At 37.6% G+C, this 20188-nt stretch overlaps 2 protein-coding genes across 5 annotated transcripts; both read left to right on the forward strand.

Annotated features, from left to right (window-relative positions):
- The first annotated feature begins 9813 nt into the window (after window positions 1–9813).
- On the forward strand, window positions 9814–11309 carry LOC145125553 (small ribosomal subunit protein uS15). Its single transcript, XM_079061000.1, has 5 exons — window positions 9814–9963; window positions 10064–10136; window positions 10316–10454; window positions 10532–10718; window positions 11130–11309. The coding sequence occupies exons 1-5, from the start codon at window positions 9941–9943 to the stop codon at window positions 11161–11163; spliced, it is 456 nt and encodes a 151-aa protein (XP_078917126.1). The 5' UTR covers window positions 9814–9940; the 3' UTR covers window positions 11164–11309.
- Window positions 11310–15228: 3919 nt separating this feature from the next.
- On the forward strand, window positions 15229–20140 carry LOC145125551 (uncharacterized). Of its 4 annotated transcripts, XM_079060999.1 has the most exons (12): window positions 15230–15431; window positions 15608–15640; window positions 15992–16131; window positions 17214–17329; window positions 17441–17485; window positions 18393–18488; window positions 18667–18814; window positions 18966–19055; window positions 19230–19284; window positions 19356–19478; window positions 19706–19762; window positions 19865–20140. In XM_079060999.1, exons 4-12 carry the CDS (start codon window positions 17304–17306, stop codon window positions 19987–19989), a joined length of 765 nt encoding a protein of 254 aa, XP_078917125.1. In that variant the 5' UTR covers window positions 15230–15431; window positions 15608–15640; window positions 15992–16131; window positions 17214–17303; the 3' UTR covers window positions 19990–20140. The 4 variants fall into 4 exon arrangements, with proteins under 4 accessions (XP_078917122.1, XP_078917123.1, XP_078917124.1 ...); XM_079060996.1 differs by having other exon boundaries at window positions 15229–15431; window positions 17214–17485; XM_079060997.1 differs by lacking the exon at window positions 15992–16131 and having other exon boundaries at window positions 15229–15431; window positions 17214–17485.
- Window positions 20141–20188: the final 48 nt, after the last annotated feature.

The raw sequence follows: 20188 nt of genomic DNA on the forward strand, positions 1-20188 counted from the left end.
AGAATAACTAGGTTATTCTTTCCGAATGACTAAGTTATTTAAACTCTCCACAGTCAGTCATATGTTGGAAGTAGGTATGAATTAAGACTGTCATGAATTGGGTTTGTAGATGTTTAAGATGTTAGACATAGTAAGAGTTGATACAACATTCATGAGTACCCCTGGAATAGGGATTCGAGTATTGGACTCAACCCACGCTCATTTGAATCACTTCATGGATTTTATCACGAGTGATCATAAGACGATAATATCTTATATTCTTCAAACCTAGAGATATGAGTTGTTGCCTATGAGTTGGTTATACATTGATTGTACGAAAACGCATTGGTAACTCGGTGTTATAAAACGTGCCTTTGTGTATGATTCAACAAGTAGTAGAACAAGCATATGATTCGAAGTTTATCCATTCCTTTTACCCTTAAAGGGATAAAAGCGATATTTGTGGGCCCCTCGATGATTTAGTGATGACACCTTGAAGTGCTTGGCCAAGCCTGGACTGATTTTATTTGTTCAATTAGTCAGTCGTCATAAATCGGAAATTGGGAAACAACAAATGGACAGAGAGAATGATTATAATCCATGTCTCAGTCCATATGATATCTAGAATGGAGGAATATATGATCCCTTATCTAATGGACGCGTCATTGATTTGTTCAGAGTTCGGCAACAACTTTTAAGAGCTACTATTGTTGGTCAGGTTGGAGTTGTACTTGCAATAATAGTTATTAGACTTATCCAAGTGGGAGACTGTTGGATTAGTGTCTAAGTCCATAACTATAATTGGTATATACTTGACCCGACCCAGCATGGTCCATTTGGGTTACATGGCATCGGAACATTTGGGTAGACCTTTTGTGAGAAGAGGATATTTGTGACATATTAATATATTATAAGTTCTAATATATTAATATGAAATCATATTATTTAATTAGTATTGATCAAGAATTAATTTGGAATTAATTTAGTGATCAAAATAGACTAATTAAATATATGGGGATTGATTGTGTAAATAATTCATTCTTATATATGTGGGCTTATGATCCATGATTCCTTATGTTGGGTTTAACCCATGTGATGACCCATGGATACTCCATGGAGGTTAAAACCCATGGATCATAAGGAATGGGTAAAGTCATGAGTTACATGGTGTAACCCTAATATCCACACTATATAAAGACCCCATTGGTTGGTGAAATTGGCACTAGTGGATACACAAGAGGGCAAGTCGATTTCTAGAGTCCATGTATCTCTTCTCATGGTTATTCCAAATGTTGGTGATGTTGTGTTTGAACCATTTGAGGTGTCACACTTAGGGCACTAGGCTCTTGAGCTCCATGGAATCAAGCTACAACAAAAGGTATGTCTTCTAACTTGTTTATATTACCCAAGTATCAATGATTGTATGCTAGTCATAGGAATACCTTGGAAAGTTCAAGTTTGCATGTATAATAGAGAAAACATAGATCCAAGGTTTATAGGGTTGCATGTACACCTTAGGAGTGTTAGAATGCTCAAAACCCATCAATAAGGATGCCCTGGAAACCCTCCAGGGTCTTACTCCGGGTGCCATGGGAACCCCCACATGGTCTTAGCCCAATGCCATGGAAACCCTCACATGGTCTTGACTAAGGATGCCATGGAAACCATCCAAGGTCTTACACCCTAGTGCCTCGGGAACCCCCCGAGGTCTTCCATGCAAGTATCACAAAGACAACTAGCATATCACATAACACATAATCAACTAGCATACCACATAACACGAAATCGACTAGCATATCACATAATGCATAATGGGCCGACCTTGGTGCCTTAGACCCATTGGTATGGTGAGGAGACTCACCTTGAATGCATAAGCTTCCCAAAAGAACTCCTTAGTTGCTGCCCTGCCAGCTTCCCGAGCTGTCACTACTAATCAATATACCTAATTAGCAATTGGGTCCATAACATAATCCTTAATCCATGCATGGGGGTAAAATGACCATTCTACCCCTGGCCTTGTATGATTCAAACTAAGGCCCAAACCCAAACCAAAAGCCCAACACTATAATGTCCATAAATCCATCAATGGCCCAATTTTCCAAATTGGGCCCAAGACCATAGTGGGCCTCCACAAATAAAATATCAACCCAAAACCTGATGGCCCAACAGCGCCCAAAACAATAAAGCCCAGAAGATGGCCCAAACCGAAGCCCAAAAAAACCAAAATCCCATTCTGCTGAGTACGCTAAGCGTACTCGCTTAAGGGCTTGTACGCCCAGCGTACTCCTCCTGTTGACCAACTCTCAATCTTAGTTCTTAATCCATTAAGCCAAGACGTCCATAACCTCAAAATGGCTAAATATAAGTGACTTGATCCATAAAGTCGAATGCTTTAAGCCTTTGCATGGCTTAATGAATCCCGAACACCAAATATGAATTCCAAAAGGTCAAAATCACTCCCAAAATGTCTTAAAACTTCTTAATACCTTAAGACCTCAGTCCAAACTTTCAGATCTGATTTCATGGGACTTCTTAAGTCATAAAGTTTCTAACTTTATGACTTAGCATAACTCAATGGGGTCTAAATCTAAACCCTAAGTACCAAACTTCCATCAAATAACTACCAACTCATGCATGGAAGGTTTACACTCCTCAAGATCCAAACTTTATGACTCCATAAGCTCAGTAAGGACCAAATCAGAGGCTCAAAGGTTCTGGAGTAACTTCTACTCACAAGAACCACCTCAAAGGGACCAAAATCATAACAATGTACCACTTAGCTAGATCTACATGAAAGAGTTGTAAAGGTTGAGACTTTGTACCTCCAGATGATAGATCTGGGTGCATAAAGCTTGGATCCAAAGGCTCAAAGTCAAACAATGACTCTTCAAGAAGTTCCTTCTTCCTCCTCTAGCACCAAAACACTCCAAAAATCACTTTGAAGCTCTTCAATCACTCAAATAGGGGCTAAGGGTCGATTTCTAGGGTTTGGAGGGATGGAGGTTGAAGATCTTAGGGTTTAGTTATGAGATAAGGAGCTTAAATAGGGTCCAAGACCCTAAAATAGGGTTCTGATCTGACTGGAGTACGCCCAACGTACATATGGTACGCCCAACATACTCCGGGGAACATTCGCGACCATCCTGGTCAGTACGCCCAGCGTACTCCCTTCTTCCCTAGTACGCCCCGCGTACTCGGCTAAGCCTGAAAAACCACGAAACTTCCGAAGGCCATAACTTCTTCTTTATAAGTGCGATTCCGATGATCCTTATATCCACGGAAAGGTGACGAGAAGCTCTACAATTCTAACAACTCAAACCTTTCTTAAGACCTTCCGAACAAAAATCCATTTTCCACAAAAGCCCGAACTGCCACTTTACCGAAATACCCCTAGGCTCCAAAACACGAACCAAACACCCGTATCACTTCTAATACATCACCCGCACCCAAATGGGTCTAGGTCTTACCTTCCCAAAATCCATAATCCTTATAATGACCGACCCTCGAGCCACAGCCTCAGACTAGAAGTCAATTCAGATCAGAGCGTTACATATAACGTCCCAAAAACAATGACATAAAATTTTCGTATTTATATTAATAAATCGTAAATACATATCGTTTCCATAAAACCAAGGTAATCAAGATTTATCAAAACATCATCAAATCAGAGTAAATCACAGAATGCTGAAACATGTAGTGTGTGCTTTGCAATCATCCCGAGCTCTTCCAATTGAAAACCGAAGTACCTGAAACATAAGCTAAAAACCGTAAGCAAAAAGCTTAATGAGTTTCCCAAGATACCTCATACCATACATAACTAAGCACATAATGGGCCCCGCCCCAATGAGTGTAACGGGCCCCGCCCACACTCGCATATCGGGACCCGCTCACTGAGATACGGGCCCCGACCACACTCACATAACGAGCCCCACCCAGCATACAAACACATAATCCTACCAACACATGCGATAATCACAAAGATAACATTATACAATACAGTCGCGGAGCTTTGCCCGACATCGAGCCACGCTCGACATACATACCAATACATATGCATGCAAGAGTCACGCAAACATCTAGCATCCTAAAATAATAAACCATGGGCCGACATTGGTGCCTTCGACCCGCTAAACACAATGAGGAGACTCACCTCGTACTGCCGAATCACACAGATAATCCATGATTGCTGGCTAAGAGATCCCCCGAACTATCAATATCAAAACAACACGCGATAAACATTTGGGTTCCAATCCATAGCCATAAATCCATACTTGGGGTAAAAAGACCATTTACCCTCCCCCCTCCCCCCCCCCCAACCTAGCTTAGTCCAAGACTAAGGCCCAAACTCACAATCTAAAGGCCCAAAAGCCAATTAATCAACCTAGGACCAATTATGGCCCAATTTTCCAAATTGGGCCCAAACCCCTTACATGGGCCTTACCCTAAAGCTCAACCAATTTTCCTAGTCCAAAACACCTGTACTCAGATGTCCTATTAAGAACTCAAACACCCAAACCCAAAAGAAAGCCCAAACTTGAAGCCCAAGAAGCAAAGTCCCACCTAACTAAGTACGCGGGGCGTACTCAACTGTACGCTAAGCGTACACGCTATTTGGCTTGTATGTTGCGCGTACATACTTGTACGACCGACGTACTCATCCATTAAGACAAACTCTTCATTAAGCTCTTAATGCTTAAGTCCAAAAGTCCAAACCATAGACCTGAGTCCTAATAAGAGTCTAGAACCATAATGTCACTGACTTGGTGACTTTGCATGCCCCAAAAGAACCCAACTTCAAGATATAGTATTAAACTTTCACCAAATGGACACAATCTCAAGCATGGGGGATTCCAAACCCAAAAGAAGACAACTTTATGAATCTAGAACCTCAGAAACACCAAGAGTGGCAACTCATATCTTTTGGAGTGGCATCAAACCACTAAATCTCATTCTTGGGGCCAAAAAGGAACCAAAACTCATATATAATAGATCTAAGCTATTAATGAACAAGTTCATAGCTTTTTACCTCAAACAAGCTGGAAATGAAATAGAGAACCAGGATCCACAAGCTCTTCCTTGATCCACAACCTTGCACCAAACTTCATATTCTTGAATATGAACCAAAACACACCAAGATGCACACAATGAGCTCAAAAACACCACCATGGAGGCTAAGGGACGATTTATAGGGTTTTGGGAACTTGGAGGTTGGTAAAGAGGCCAACCCTAAAGACTTAAAGTGCTTATATAGGGTACACCATCATAAATTAGGGTTTTCATATACACCTCGTATGTCCCGTGTACTCCTCGTACGCCCCGCGTACTCCTCGTACGCCCAACATACAAGGCCTCGCACTCACGATCCTTCCTTCGCAGTACGCTAAGCGTATACCACATTACGCCTTACATACTACTTTCGCACCAGTACGCCCAACGTACTCCCTAGGTACGCCCTGTGTACTAGGGTTTCCCCTTAAACCCTAAAGCACTCCGAAGGCCATAACTTCTTTGTTATAAATCTGATTCCGACGATCCTCATATCCATGAAAAGGTAACAAGAAGCTCTATGCTTTAATCAACTCATGCATTCCTCATAATTCCTCGAACAAACATCCCATATCCATAAAAGCCCGAGATAACATATTACCAAAATATCCTTTGGCTCTAAAACACAAACCGGACACCCAGATCATCCAAATTACAACATCCACCTCCAAATGAGTCCAAATCTCAATTCTTCAAGGGTCCTAAGTCTGCTGATACCCACTCCTTGATCACCACCCTAAAATGGGAAACGATTCAAAACAGGGCGTTATAACTCTCCCCCACTTAAATTATATTTTGTCCTAAAAATCATTCCTTACCATCCCCGACACGCCAGACAACCTGAGCAACATGGCCACAACCCCGAGCGTACCACAGCCTTCCCAAGACAATCGAAACCAACCCTAGCAGGGCTCTCCAACCTAAAGGTGAACGGATCCTTTCTCAACCTAAAATAATCCCTTGCAAAACAACCACGTCTACTCAACTTGAAATTTGAAGTCTCGAGATGGTCTGACTCTTTGATGGACCGCCCATACTGAACCATTTCTAAATCCATTCCACTTATCTCCTAACTTACTACTAAATTTATGATAACTTGAGGTTCCCACTAGAAAACAAGATCACAAATCAATTATTGTTGTAGAACACTTATGCTTGACAGAAGGCTCATATAATCCATCAAGTAGAAGACTCATCCCGACAACAGTTAGACTCAGATGAGAGCTGTGCAACAGGGTCAAATATTTTACTATGAGATTATTTAACCCAAATTGCAAGTGACCTAACATATTCTCCGAATAACAAGAGACTCCACACACGAGTTCCAAATCAATAATACCTCCTTGACTTATCTTGATGCCCGACACATATAGAACCAAACCAAGACACGATCACAATGGCTTAATCTATCATCAAAACTGAATCCATTCCTTACCCTTGAACCCTTCGATTGATGCCCTAGGAATATAGATACCCCAATTCTTATCCCACTGAAAAAGAAATCCTGCAAATAAATACTCGTGATTCCCAACTCGAAATCTCACCCAAAAACCAACCCGATACTCAACTCATAACCTGAGATCCACGGATCTGCACTTACATTTTACCCAAAACCTTCCGATTCACGACAACCCCTCACTAGACTAAGATATAAAGGTTCCCAAACCATCGCTGAGACTACTAGTCTCGCACCTGGTCCAACCACCAGGTTCCCAAGTGTCAAAATAACAAGGCTGCCCAGCCTATAAACCCTATGCGTCATATAGTGGCCACCCGCTTAATCCTACAAATCAAAATCCAAACTCTTGACCCAACAGTCTCTGCTAGGTCTCAACTATATTTCCATGATCACATGGGCCTCGCCCACGGGTCCCACCCAAACTATACCACAGTACAACCTCGCCCATGGGTCCCACCCATCTAGAGCTACACAGGCCCGACTTCGCCCCGGACCCTAATGGTCCTCGACCTAAAACAGAGAAATACTCCTCGAAAATCCTGACCGGCATGCCCAAGGCACAAACTGATTCCCCCTTTACGCTCATGACCACCTCCAACGATAGTCTACCTCAAACCGGTGAATGCTATGATCTCATCACAGTCTTACAACACTTCTAACCAACCATGGTTACCACCCATGGCCTTACAACCCCATGCATCCTGATCTGAAACCTGCATCCAACTGCATCTAATCAGGTGTTCGAGTCATACTTCAATTTCAAAGCCCTCAAACCAGACTCATCTACAGGCATGCTAGGCATAATAAAGAAGACGCCGACCAACGGTTGGAAGTTTCCTGAACTCCCACTTACACAACCTCAATCTAAACAGCCACTTGGGTTGTCTCTCCTCCTGGCCAGGATGTGAAACTTGCCCTAATTTCACACCCATCCTAACTCCCGAAAATCTTGATCGATTCTCCCCCACTTGGATTCGACGAAGTTCTCTCATTTCTTAAATCCGTTGGAGTCCCAACTCATCAACGCATATAGCATAAACCGCCTATGGCATGCGTTAATCAATACTAGTGTTCCATTACTAGTCAAACTCAATGATCGTCCAACTCCTAAAATTCTGAAGAATACTCTTGAAACCTTAACCAATCTGATAATCCAAATCACCTCCCATGATACCAATTCCTTGAGTTTTTATGCTGGCGACTAAAAACCATAACCTTTGCCCTGAACTGACGAATCTTCACCCCAACTTCCATTCTCAAAGAATCATTGAATTCTAACCGTCTACAACCCATGCGAAAATAAAACTTTCCTGACATTTCCAATAACCAAAAAACTCATGCAACTGACACCATCATCTTCATGCTACCGCTCCTCTCCTAGCAACGGTAGTGTTTGAACCCCAAAAGTTCTTCCATAGACGATTGTCGATCCCACCAGATCAAAAGATAAAACAATTGAACCCTGACTTTACTGGAGAACTAACCTGCTACCCCTGACCAAAGATCCTCCAAGCAATACCCCAAAATTGATCCAGACAAAGACCCGGATCAACAACTGAACACGCTGAAACCCGCTCAACAAGATACGACCCTCTAAAGATTCATTAATGACTCTCGGTATGCAAAATGACATATCACAATCCTTGCTAATATAACTCAGACAAAAGCATAAAATCAACCTGAGATATTGCTTACCCAAACCCAAGCAAAATTCCAATGTAATACAGATCCCCGATAACAACCCAGAAGATATCATACCCGTAAAAGCATCTGAAGGGATTCCAACCTCCTTCTCCTGAGTTACTCCGACCATCCCGAGGAGATGATGCAAAACTCCTATCCGATCACAAATGACAAGAACTAAAAAAATAAGATCCTCCTTCCTGAAGGATTTTAGGATCCACAAGCTTTGGGCTCTAGATGAGCCCCCAACCGCCCTACTACAATCTCGACCCGAAAGGCCCCGAGATGACCATATAAGAGCTCCAAAATTCTTTCCTTGACTGAACCCAAGACCACCGAGGTCCATTGCAACATACCGCGAGTAACCTCCGATGAGATAAACTCCTGCATCCGCGCATCGATCAGCTCAGTACCTGCACCTGAGCCGAAACCAGAACCTGAACCCCATTTATAAGTGCTCAACACCATACCGAAACAACATGCAAAAGATCCGAATATATCCAAGAATCCTCATCCCACAGGCTTCCTAGATTGGAATTAGAAAATTGGGGGTGGGGTGGGAGGGGTGGCGTGAGAATGGGTGTGTGTTTATATTTTAGAAAAAAAATTGGAATTAGAAAATTGTGCAAAACAATAATTATCAAAATTTTAAATTTTCTAAATTCTTTGTAATTTTGGAATCAAATGTTTTTAATTTTCCATGAAAAATTTAAAAAAATTGTTGAACTAAATGCGTTTTCAAAATTCCCATTTTTCTTGAATTTTTTTTCCCAAAAAACGGTATATTTTTCTTTAACTAAATGCACCATTATAATTTAAAATATAAATATTTATACATAAAATGGATTAGAGTAGAACAACTATTTTTTTTTCTTTAGTCCAATTTAGAGGTGCATATCAAGAACCGTTGTTTATAACCGGATTTTTGAGAACCAATTAGATTAAAATTAAACTGTCGGTCAAAAATATGTTTTTACAAAAAAGGGAAACCGTTTTTTTTTTCGATTTTTCTTAAAAGAACGAATTGAACCGGTCTTTAAACCGAAAAAACCAATTTTTTTAATGGAATTTCATTTCCAAAAAAACTAAAACGATTATATAAAATCATTTCTACTATAATAAATAAAAATCTTTTTGCCACATGTCACATCCTTATTTATTTTGTCACATGTAATTTTATGGTTATTTTAAATTAATTTTTATTCCACATGTCATTTTATGGTTATTTTTTTATTTTATTAAATTCCACATGTTTAAATCTAATAATAAATGCATATCAATTTCATTAATGACTTTCCTTCTAATTTCAAGATTACTAAATTAAAGTTTCATTAATTTCTTTTATTTATTTATCTAAATTATTTGTTTAAATTTAAAAGAGAAAAAAAAACACTTTAATTTTTATAATTCAATATTTTTTCTTATTTTTCTTATAAATTAAAACTTCTTAAATATTTTTAATTTTATATTATTTTTTTTTTAAATAAACTCATGTATTTCTATCTAGTTTTCTAATAAACCGGTTTAAAACGAGCACCTCAAGTCTGCTATAGACTTTCTTTTTATTATTTTAGTAGTAGAGAAAAGCCCAATGCTCTTCTTACAAAATTTGGGCCGGTGCGAAACTTAACAAAGGTCCATCCAATCAAGTTCCAAATTAACAAAAATATAAATTCCAGCAAGTCTAGCCTTCTCTTCCCCATTCTGGATTAGGGTTTTGCAGCCGTCCTCAGAGCGTCAGCAAGCAGCGGCCAATTCTCCATCTCCGTCGCCATGGGTCGTATGCACAGTGGAGGGTACTTTCTTCCTATATTCTCCTTCATCTGTCTGTATTTGCATATGTGTTTTGATGATTTCGATTTTTGATTTGTTTTGTTTTGTGATTTTGGTAAACAGCAAGGGTATCTCCGCATCAGCTAAGCCATACAAGAGGACTCCACCGAGCTGGTTGAAGATTTCATCTCAGGATGTAAGAAACTTTATCATTCCTATGTTATAGTTTTAATCATCCTTATCAAGAAGTGATTTTTCGGCTAGGCTTGTTTCTGTGGTGAACCTAAAAGAGGAAAAAGTACTATTTGTCTTTGTTCATTTAGGTTAGAGTCATTATTGGCTACTGAAGTATCTAACATAGATGGTTTTATTCAGGTTGAGGACAACATATGCAAGTTTGCCAAGAAGGGTCTTACGCCATCACAAATTGGTGTTATTCTTCGTGATTCTCATGGTATTGCTCAGGTGAACAGTGTAACAGGAAGCAAGATTCTGCGCATTCTGAAGGGACATGGTATGCATTTCCATCTCTTCTATTCAACATTCCTTCTATTTGGTACTAAAGTTGTTTCCCCTTTCATGATTTTTTAGGCCTTGCTCCTGAAATCCCTGAGGATTTGTATCACCTTATCAAGAAAGCAGTTGCCATTAGGAAGCATTTGGAGAGAAACAGGAAGGATAAAGATTCCAAATTCAGGCTCATTCTTGTGGAGAGCAGGATTCACAGGCTTGCTCGCTACTATAAGAAGACCAAGAAGCTGCCACCTGTCTGGAAATAGTAAGTCCGAACATTTTTTATATATCCTTCATTGTATCCATCATGCATTTTGATCCTATTTTTGACATCCACCTTTTTTTTAGTCTATCAAACAATCATTTTGCATCAACCAGCTTTTGCTATTGGTAGCATTTGATATCAACATATGTTCATTTTTTTTTTGTGTATTATAGCATCCCACATTCATTTTTTTTTTCTATACAGAATTTAACTTATAGGATTGTACTTTCATATTTTCTTCTTAGACATTATATTTGAACCCATACCTAATTATAGCAGTAAATTAATAGGAAGAAATAAAAGGAGAATGCCATAATAAACAAATGGGCGAAAGTATGTTGCTATTTCTTCCATTGATAATCAGATATGATTTATGTACTAACACAACATTATCATTATTTGTTTATGCAGCGAGTCCACCACAGCCAGCACTCTTGTGGCCTAGAGAAGAGAAGTGAAGGTTTATTTTATTTTTGTAAAAGTTGGAAGAATGGAGTTTCTTATTTCAAGTGGGTGTTTTCTATTTTGTTATGTAGCATGAATTTCAGTTTATATGGCATTTTTTTCAATGATATTATATTTAACTTTCAAGGGTTGTGTCTTGACTCTTGATGCTTATACTTGGTTTTAGACTCATGCTAAGTTTGGCAATACTAGCTGTGAAAAGCTAGATGTTAGATGATTAACTATAAATTGGCATTTATAATTTTTTTTATATAATAAAGAATGTATCTGGAATATATCTAAAAAAGCTAGTTTAAATAGCTTCTAAAAAAGCTTCTCTCTCACACACACACACAGGCAAAACCTTCAAATGAATGGCATAATCATAAAAACTCATCCCTAATACCATTTCTTTTATTCCGGACAAACACAAGCAAAACAACTTTGTAAATAAAAAAAATTAGTAAAATCATGATTATGTCAATTTCAAATATAATTTTGTAAAAAAAAGCAATGTAATTTGTATTTTTTAATCTTTTAACAGATATACAAAATCAAATAAATTTTAACAAAAGAATTAAATCCATTCCGTTTTTACAGCCAAACTTTTTAACATATTTAAATTCATCCATTCATATTTCAATGAGTTTCATGATTCCGATTCCTTCCAAAAATCAGAACAACCTATATCCTCAAGGAACGCTGCTTCATCGAAATATCATTAAACATCACCTTTCATCTCTTCAATTCAATTCCAAGGTTCAAATTGATGTTTTAATTAACCAAAGCAATTCAAAAAATACCCAATTTTTTACCTAAAATCTCGAGAACTATCACCGTCTTCAACTCAGACATTAGCCGTAGATCTGCTCGATGTGTTTCCTCCTCCTTTAAGGTAAATTTCGTAAACCCCATTTATAGTTTTGAGTTTTCCCATTGGAGTAAGAGGGTGTTGGCAAAGGTTAAAAAGTAAGGGGTTGTTTGTTTGACATCTTAATTATCCCATCAAGAGGCTGTATCTGAATGATTAAGATTAAGAGTGTTTGGTTGAACCTTTTTCACCCTCTTAATCGGTAAGATGTGCCAAAAAATAGATCTGATTCGGTAAGAAGTCTGAATAAAAAAATGGAAAAATTTCGTATGCGCCCTTCTTAAACACCTAAACATCGTATTTGTCTGCCTAAACTCTAAATATCGTATATGTCCTTATTAATGTTTTTTAATATCATATATACCAAAATTTTTTTTTTTGGTAATTTTTATTGATTTATAATTGTTTTTCATAATATTAAATCATTTTAATTAAAAAAAACATTTTGAATGGACCATAATACCCTTCCTTATTGCTACAACAGATCACAATTTTCACTCGTATCAAAAAATCAAGTTCGAGCTCCTGATATTGCGTCCAACGCTGCTTCCAATCAATCGATGCTTCCAATCGGTGCTTCCCCTGTTGTTCGCACGCACACACACAATCACCAGGTAAATAACTTGCGAATCCAATCCCTTTCTTCCATCGGCATGAGATCGCATTCACATCATCAGGTAATTTCTTGTTGTCGCTTCAACCCGATTCCTATTTTCCACCTCTTTATTGAATTGTCGACGGAAGTTGTTGATATTTATTACTGAATGTGGTCAAACTTATCAAATGCCATCGTCTCCTCCTTCAAAAGCTATTTTGTTCTTGATAAGGTGTGATTGTTCACCAAACCTGCACTCCAGGTATTCGATGAAAAGCCAGACTATATGTACGTCTCATTAGTGTTTGTGTTTTCACATAGTGATGCAATGTAATTTGTGTGAGCTTCATTGTGAAGGGGAAGTTGGTTTCCTTGGTGGTATAATGGAATGATCGGACAATTATATGCAGTTGCATCAAATCTAGGAATTGATTTGCAACTCTTTTGTTCATATTCATGTGATACAACTTGCTGAACAAATCAAACAACAACAACAGAATCGAAATTGTGGAAAAGGATTGGATTCTCAATTTATTTACCTGATGATTGTGTGTGTGCGCGACAACAGGGAAGCAACGATTGATTGGAAGCAACGTTGGATGCAATGATCGGAAGTATCAGGGAGTCGAACGTGATTTTTTGATATGGGTGAAAAAATGTTGTAGCAACAAGGGTATTATTGTCCATTAAAAATGTTTTTAATTAAAATGATTTAATATTATGCAAAACAAATATAAATCAATAAAAATTACCAAAAAAATAGATTTGGGTATATATATGATATTAAAAAACATTAAGAAGGGCATATACTATATTTAGAGTTTAGGCCGGGCAAATACTATATTTAGCTGTGTAGGAAGCCAAATTCTGCCTAAAAAAATTACATCTAGACAAAACTTCAAAAATGGTCCATGTGGTTTTCGAAAATATCAAGTTTAGTCCTTAAGTTCAAAAAACGTCACGGATCGTCCCTGTGGTTTCAAAACTTTTAACATTTGGTCCTTCCGGCTCACTCCGTTACCATTTAGCCGTTAAGTAAGGGGTATGTTTGTCATTTCGCTACCCAGGGACCATTTATGAGGTTTTGTATTACTTTTTTTTAAAATAAATAAATAAATAAAATTTAATATGCAAGGGGTCCCACCTCTTTCTCTCTCTCTCTCACAGATCATAACAAGGGTTAAGATCACAACAATAGCCGATAAAATCAATTCCGTGTTTCAATTGGGTCGGAATCTCATGTCAGAACGACAATGTTACCAGAATGTTACCGGAATCAACATTTCAGGGTTTAGGCGAACACGAGCTGGAAGAAAAAACCCTCAATTTGCAGTCGATTCACTTGCAAATTTATCCAATTTGGTGTCCTTCAACACTTCTCGATTCACTCTACCTGGTTCAATCCCTAATGGATTAAGTCTTCAGCTTCAAACGAAGTAAAATGACTTAATCACCGGAAAAACACAGCAGCAACCGGAGTTGCTGCCTCCCTCGACTTCACCTCCTTTCTTCTATTTCGATGATAAGCCGACCCAACCACCCCCTGATCACCACCATTCCCAGTTGAAGAAACCCACCATCGCAACAGGTCCTAGTAAGTTTTGTTCAACAGAGAAGAAAGGTAGCCGAGAACCTCCGACTTCCCTTCTGTTTCCTTCTGTTTTCGAATCCCAAGCAAATCCCTCGCTATATCCTTCTTCATCCATCGAGTTTCAGGTAGAGATTTTCCTGCGAAATCACAGGGTAAAAACCCCTCTTGTTTCCCCTTTTTTTCACTAATTCCCCACAAACTGAATACATCTCTGGTTTCTCCATGCCCTGTTACTCTTGTACTCCAGACACCGTCTTTTTCTCCATCTCGAGTCATTTTAGTTGACATGGCGAAAGAAGAATGGGGTGTTGGTGGGTATGGATCGATGAAAGGTTTGATCAGACTTCGTTCTCCTGAAATGACGAAGAGGATGAAGAAGGTGGGTCAAGTGAAGGCGATGTGGAGGAACATTTGGAGGTGGATAGGAGTCGATGATAAGATACACATATAGCTCAACTGGAAGAACATCACTGATTTTCGTCATCTTCGTCCATTTCTGGTTTATTGATTGGTTTAATTTTGGATCTATCTAATGTGATTGACATTTGTTGTATTTTCTAGAATGTTGGCCATTGATATGATATGAATTAGGGCAGATTAACAAAATTGGGGTTTTTTTATAAGGGTTGTGGGTAAAGCTTTTGATTTCTTTCATGGATTGTAGTTCTGGAAATGCACACACATTTGCTGTGTGTGTGTGTGTGAGAGAGAGAGAGAGAGAGAGAGAGAGAGAGAGAGAGAGGACCCTTTGCATATTAAATTTTATTTATTTATTTTAAAAAAAGTAATACAAAACATCATAAATGGTCCCTGAGTAGTGAAATGACAAAAATACCCCTTACTTAACGGCTAAATGGTAACGGAGTGAGCCGGAAGGACCAAATGTTAAAAGTTTTGAAACCACAGGGACGATCCGTGACGTTTTTTGAACTTAAAGACTAAACTTGATATTTTCGAAAACCATACCATTTTTTAAGTTTTGTCTTACATCTATTATCCTTGCCCTAACAATAAAACATCGTCCTCCTCATTTTTATTCTTCACCTTCTTCCTACATATCGACCACTCCTCCCTCATTCTCCCTCTTCATCATCCCCGTCGACAGCTTCCCTGCTAGCCACCGGCTTCGTCGTCGCCTCCCCCTGCCAGCCTCAGGCAGCGTCGCTCTATCTCTGACTTCGTCGCCTCCCCCTCGCATCCTCCCCTTCGCCGGTAAGTTTTTTGATTTGTTTTTTTTTGCTCGAAATTGGTGTTTCAATCATGTTCTTGCTGCTTGTTTTCTATGAAATTGGTGTTTTAATCGTGTTCCTTCTGCTCTATCTATGTGTTTGGTGTTTTAATCGTGTTCCTTCTGCTCGGTTTTTATGAGATTTTGGTGTTTTTGACAGATTCTTGGTCGACATCAATGCAATTTCTATTGGGTACGTTCTGATTTCTTGTGATCAGGTTGATGAACAAAGCTTGGTGTTTTTGACAGATTCGATTTTTATGAAATCCAATTTTATGATCAAGTTATATATACTTTTAATCTTTTATTCGTAGTTTGAATTATCAAATTGATAAATTTAGATGTTGTATGATATGTAAGCTTTTTGACTAAGGGCTTTTCTAAAAAATATTGATAACCTCTAATAAGGTCATTTTTCATAACTCGTTTACTCTTTTCTTATCAAAAAAACTCTTTATTTCAACCTTTTAAACTAATTGACCAAATATACCCTAAACCTAATACATCGACATTCGCCTCCATCGCTGTTCTGTTGTGCTCTCAGCTCTGGCGTCGACTCCTGAAGCAAAAATCGACATCGCTGCTTTCCCTCCCCTGTTCGCCGCCGTTAACCAGCTCCTCGCCACTGCCGGAGATCGTCGCAGCCCACAGCCCTGGTGCTGTTCCTTCGAACCCACAATAAAGGTTCGTTTTTCCTTTTCTCTGTCTGCTTTCATGCGTTTCTGCTGATGCCGTTTTTTTTTTCCTTTCTCTGTCTGCGTTTCATGCTGTCAATCTTCTTCTTCTTCTCTTTCTTTTGTTTTTTTGGTTCTCTGAATTTTCCATGCTGTCGATTTTTCCGTCTGTCAATCCACCTGTTTCCTATGGATGTGGAGTTGTGGTGCTGTCGATTTTATTTATTCAAGGGTGTAGTTTACCATGATGTGAATTCATAACTGATTTTGAATGAAATAACTTTGAATGTGTAGTTTATCTTTGAATGTGAAATCTGATTTTGAATGAAATGAAATGCCTTTGAATGTACAGTGTTTGTGCTTTAATTGTCAAGCTTATATGATACCTTGAATGTGCATGTGTTTGTGCTTCAATTGTCAAGCTTAAATGATACCTTGAATGCAATTTAGGTTATGGACACCAACAATGTTAATTTTGTTGATTGTGAAACATCAAAAAATAAGCTTAAGCCTAATATAAAAGAAAGTCTTTTTTGGTAATTTTGCATATATAAGTTGTCTTTTTTGCCGAACACTAAAAATGACTTATCAACTTATAACGTTTTGACACTAGCCAAACATCTTTTAAAAAACTCCGTTTTGACGCCGCTATAAGTTAATAAGTTACAAGTCAAAAAGTTAAAAGCCTTTTTAAATAAGCTTTGCCAAACACTCTCTAATTATTGTTTCTCCGTTAATTGAATAATTTAAGCTCAATTTATAAATCTTAGAGCTTCAAGATGTTGCGATATGAGTTGTCTCATAGTAGACATAGGGCTCAAAATTTCAAGTGGGATTGATAATTCACAGGGATTCTACTTTTGGGAGATCTGTTGTTATGGAAAAAATCTGAATAAAAGAATTAGGGCTTCACGTTAATAAAATTCACAGGGATTCTACTTTGTGTTTATGCTTCAAAGAGAGAATGAATTCTCACTCTTTTCTGTTTGTTTTTACCTTTTCCTCCTCAAGCTACAAGACTTTTCTTTCAATGCAATGCATGTATCGGTTTTTAAAATTAGTGTCTTATTTTGTAAATATTTAATTCTTCAGGGTCCAGAATAGATGCCAGTATAATAAAAAGAGCGTGAAATATCCGCAGGCGTGACAGGAGTCTGGGCAAAACGCCACCACTGACCGCCAATGATCGCAACCCTTGCCAGCAATACGTTAGGAATCCTGCGCCACTTCCGTTCTTCTTCTTCTTCTTCTTCTTCTTCTTCCTACTCTCTAGATATCAAGTTTCATGCCCTAACCTCCATCATGGATTCCATTAACAGTCACGGAAGCTCATCTTTCTCCACCTCTGCTCGTTCTTCTAGAAGGTACATCTCTCTAAAGTCATGTTTCGAAATAATCAGGCCTGTTGTTTTTAGGTTTATTAATTAGATGACATTTAGATTTTGTGCAATAGCGGTTGTTTATACGTCCAACGTCAAATAGTTTGATGGATTGATTGGTGTTTTACATGTCTACTTGTTTATCGTTCAGATTACTGTTTAAGTTCACAGTATGTTATATAAAATTAGGTATTCATGTCTGAATTGTAGACTCAGTTTTTCCTTATGGTTTTAATAAGATGTGCCGGAACTCTGAATGTGATCATTAGTATGGGCATATACTGAAACATAGCTGATATTAGCCTCTTATGGATACAATATTTGAAGAAGCCTTCTTCACAGTTAAGAATTCTGACTAAAAAAAAAACACAGAACAACATCCATGACATTTGAACATTTTAAATTACTCTTCCCCAAAACAAACAACTTCTGTAACATTAACCAGCTAGTTGCAAAGTAAAGATTACAGCTGCAGTTTGTATGTATATCTTAGTTATTTTAATTTCAGCATTGCCTTAGAGAGTAGGAGAAAAGATTATCATAAGTTGTTACTTGTTAGATTTCCTTTTCAATGAACTTGTAATTGCAGAGTATGAGAATTTTTCAGTGAAATTTTTAAGAAATAATCCACTTTCACCTATCTTGATAATAAAATGCATGAGAAAGAGAAACAACTACAATTCTGTTGCTACTAACCTACAAAACTCCTGAAAGTTTTTGTACACCTTCATGAACCACAAACCATATAACAAGACATGCAGATAGATGGATTCTGTGTTGATGCAAAGCCTAGTTTTAGAACCTGATGATGAAAATTTGGTAGATTAATTTAAAATTGTTTACCCTAAATGACCATATGTGTAATTTTTAATGATATATTTGTTGGTGGCAGTGGTGGTTCATCAATGACAGAAAGCCATGGAAGGTCAAGGGGCCGAGGTGGAGGTGGAGGTGGGCAAGATAGAATTGATGCTCTTGGCAGGCTCTTGTAAGCATTATGAATCTTTTCTATGTTTTAAAAAGATAAGTTTTTTTTTTTTTTTTTTTTATATGTTGAATACTTGATATGCTATAGTTGTTTTTTTTTTGCAAAATGATAGCAGAAAATAGGCTCTCATTGAACCAAAATCTAAAATTTGTTTATTTCCATCAAACTAAACTTGTAGGACCCGTATCCTGCGACATATGGCTTCTGAGCTGAAGTTAAATATGAGGAGTGATGGGTATGTCAAAGTTGAAGATCTATTGAGACTCAACATGAAAACATTTGCCAATGTTCCAATAACTTCTCATACAATTGATGATATTAAGGAGGTTCTCCTCACTTTTTTTTTCATCTTCATTCTGCTCTGCTTTTAGTAATAAGAGATAATTAATTATATGTATTTTCACATCATGCTAACAATAAGAAAGAAAGAAGCATGAATTTTTGTTGTTGGTTGTAAATTTGTAATGTGTGCTTTAGGCTGTGAGAAGGGACAATAAACAGAGGTTTAGCTTGCTTGAAGAGAATGGGGAGCTTTTGATTCGTGCAAACCAAGGTCATACTGTAACGGTATTTATTCTTTAGGGTTTTATTTTATCTTATGCAAACAAATGGCAATGTACTTTCATTGATTTCTATATTATAGCATTATACTTTCATTTGTTACTTTGAAACTATGTTGCTATTTCTTGCATCCTCTTTTTAATAAATAATAAATACTCTGTTGGTTGGTTGGGTTGGCAGTTGGTTGAGACAGAAAGTTTACTTAAACCCATCCTCTCACCTGAAGAATTTCCTGGTAATGACATTTTATAATTTTTTTTTTCTTAATGTTTGTGTTGATCTTTTCTTGATGTTTTTGATGTCCAGTTTGTGTGCATGGAACCTACAGAAAGAATTTAAAATCAATATTGGAGACTGGTCTTAAACGCATGCAAAGGCTACATGTCCATTTCTCTTCTGGATTACCAACCGATGGTGAAGTAATTAGTGGTAAAAATTTCTCATCATACTTCCAATTCTTGCTATTACAACAAAAACTTGTTATTAGGACATTCATTATATATACTACGTTGAAAACATTTAGCCAATTATAGCATTAGGTTTTCAAAACAAAGAAATGAAAGTAGGATGGTATAATAAACCAATTTAATTGATGAAAGTATGTTGTTGCGTTTAACCTTTTGGTTGAGAATTTGTTATTGCTTGTATTGTTGTAGGAATGAGGAGGGATGTGAACGTGTTGATATTTCTTGATACTAGGAAAGCTATTGAAGGTACTCACTTTTTGAAATATTATACTCAGCTGCAATTAGGTTTCCTTTTTCAAGATGAAATTACCTATTTGCCCCCATAGTGATGGAGAAAGTATTTGGCAGGGGGGATGAAGCTTTACATATCGGACAACAAGGTGATCTTAACAGAAGGTTTTGAGGGTGTTGTCCCAGTCAAGTATTTTGAGAGGATAGAATCATGGCCAGATAGGAAGCTTATACCTTTTTAATACACTCTCATCCCCTAAAATTTAGCATCATGATTTCGGATAACCCACCCACATTACATTTAATTGTCATACTACTTAAATGAAACTCATTAAATAGACTTTTACCGGAAATGTGGATAAATCAATAGGTAAAATATAATGTGTTCTTTCATACATAGATACATAATAGGTTGTGTTTTTCTGTATTTCGTCATATAAA

This window comes from Lactuca virosa, chromosome 7, assembly GCF_052849685.1.
Source record: "Lactuca virosa cultivar CGN04683 chromosome 7, Lactuca_virosa_CGN04683_v6, whole genome shotgun sequence".
Lineage (NCBI taxonomy): Eukaryota > Viridiplantae > Streptophyta > Magnoliopsida > Asterales > Asteraceae > Lactuca > Lactuca virosa.

Excerpts from the sequence above, each read along its gene's own strand:
- LOC145125551 (XM_079060996.1), top strand. The coding sequence starts at position 17,304 with ATGATCGCAACCCTTGCCAGCAATACGTTAGGAATCCTGCGCCACTTC. Across the intron at positions 18,489-18,666 it reads GATGCTCTTGGCAGGCTCTT|GACCCGTATCCTGCGACATA; the intron begins GTAAGCATTATG and ends CTAAACTTGTAG. Across the intron at positions 19,763-19,864 it reads TACTAGGAAAGCTATTGAAG|GGGGGATGAAGCTTTACATA; the intron begins GTACTCACTTTT and ends AGTATTTGGCAG.
- LOC145125553 (XM_079061000.1), top strand. The coding sequence starts at position 9,941 with ATGGGTCGTATGCACAGTGGAGG. Across the intron at positions 9,964-10,063 it reads GGTCGTATGCACAGTGGAGG|CAAGGGTATCTCCGCATCAG; the intron begins GTACTTTCTTCC and ends TTTGGTAAACAG. Across the intron at positions 10,137-10,315 it reads TGAAGATTTCATCTCAGGAT|GTTGAGGACAACATATGCAA; the intron begins GTAAGAAACTTT and ends GGTTTTATTCAG.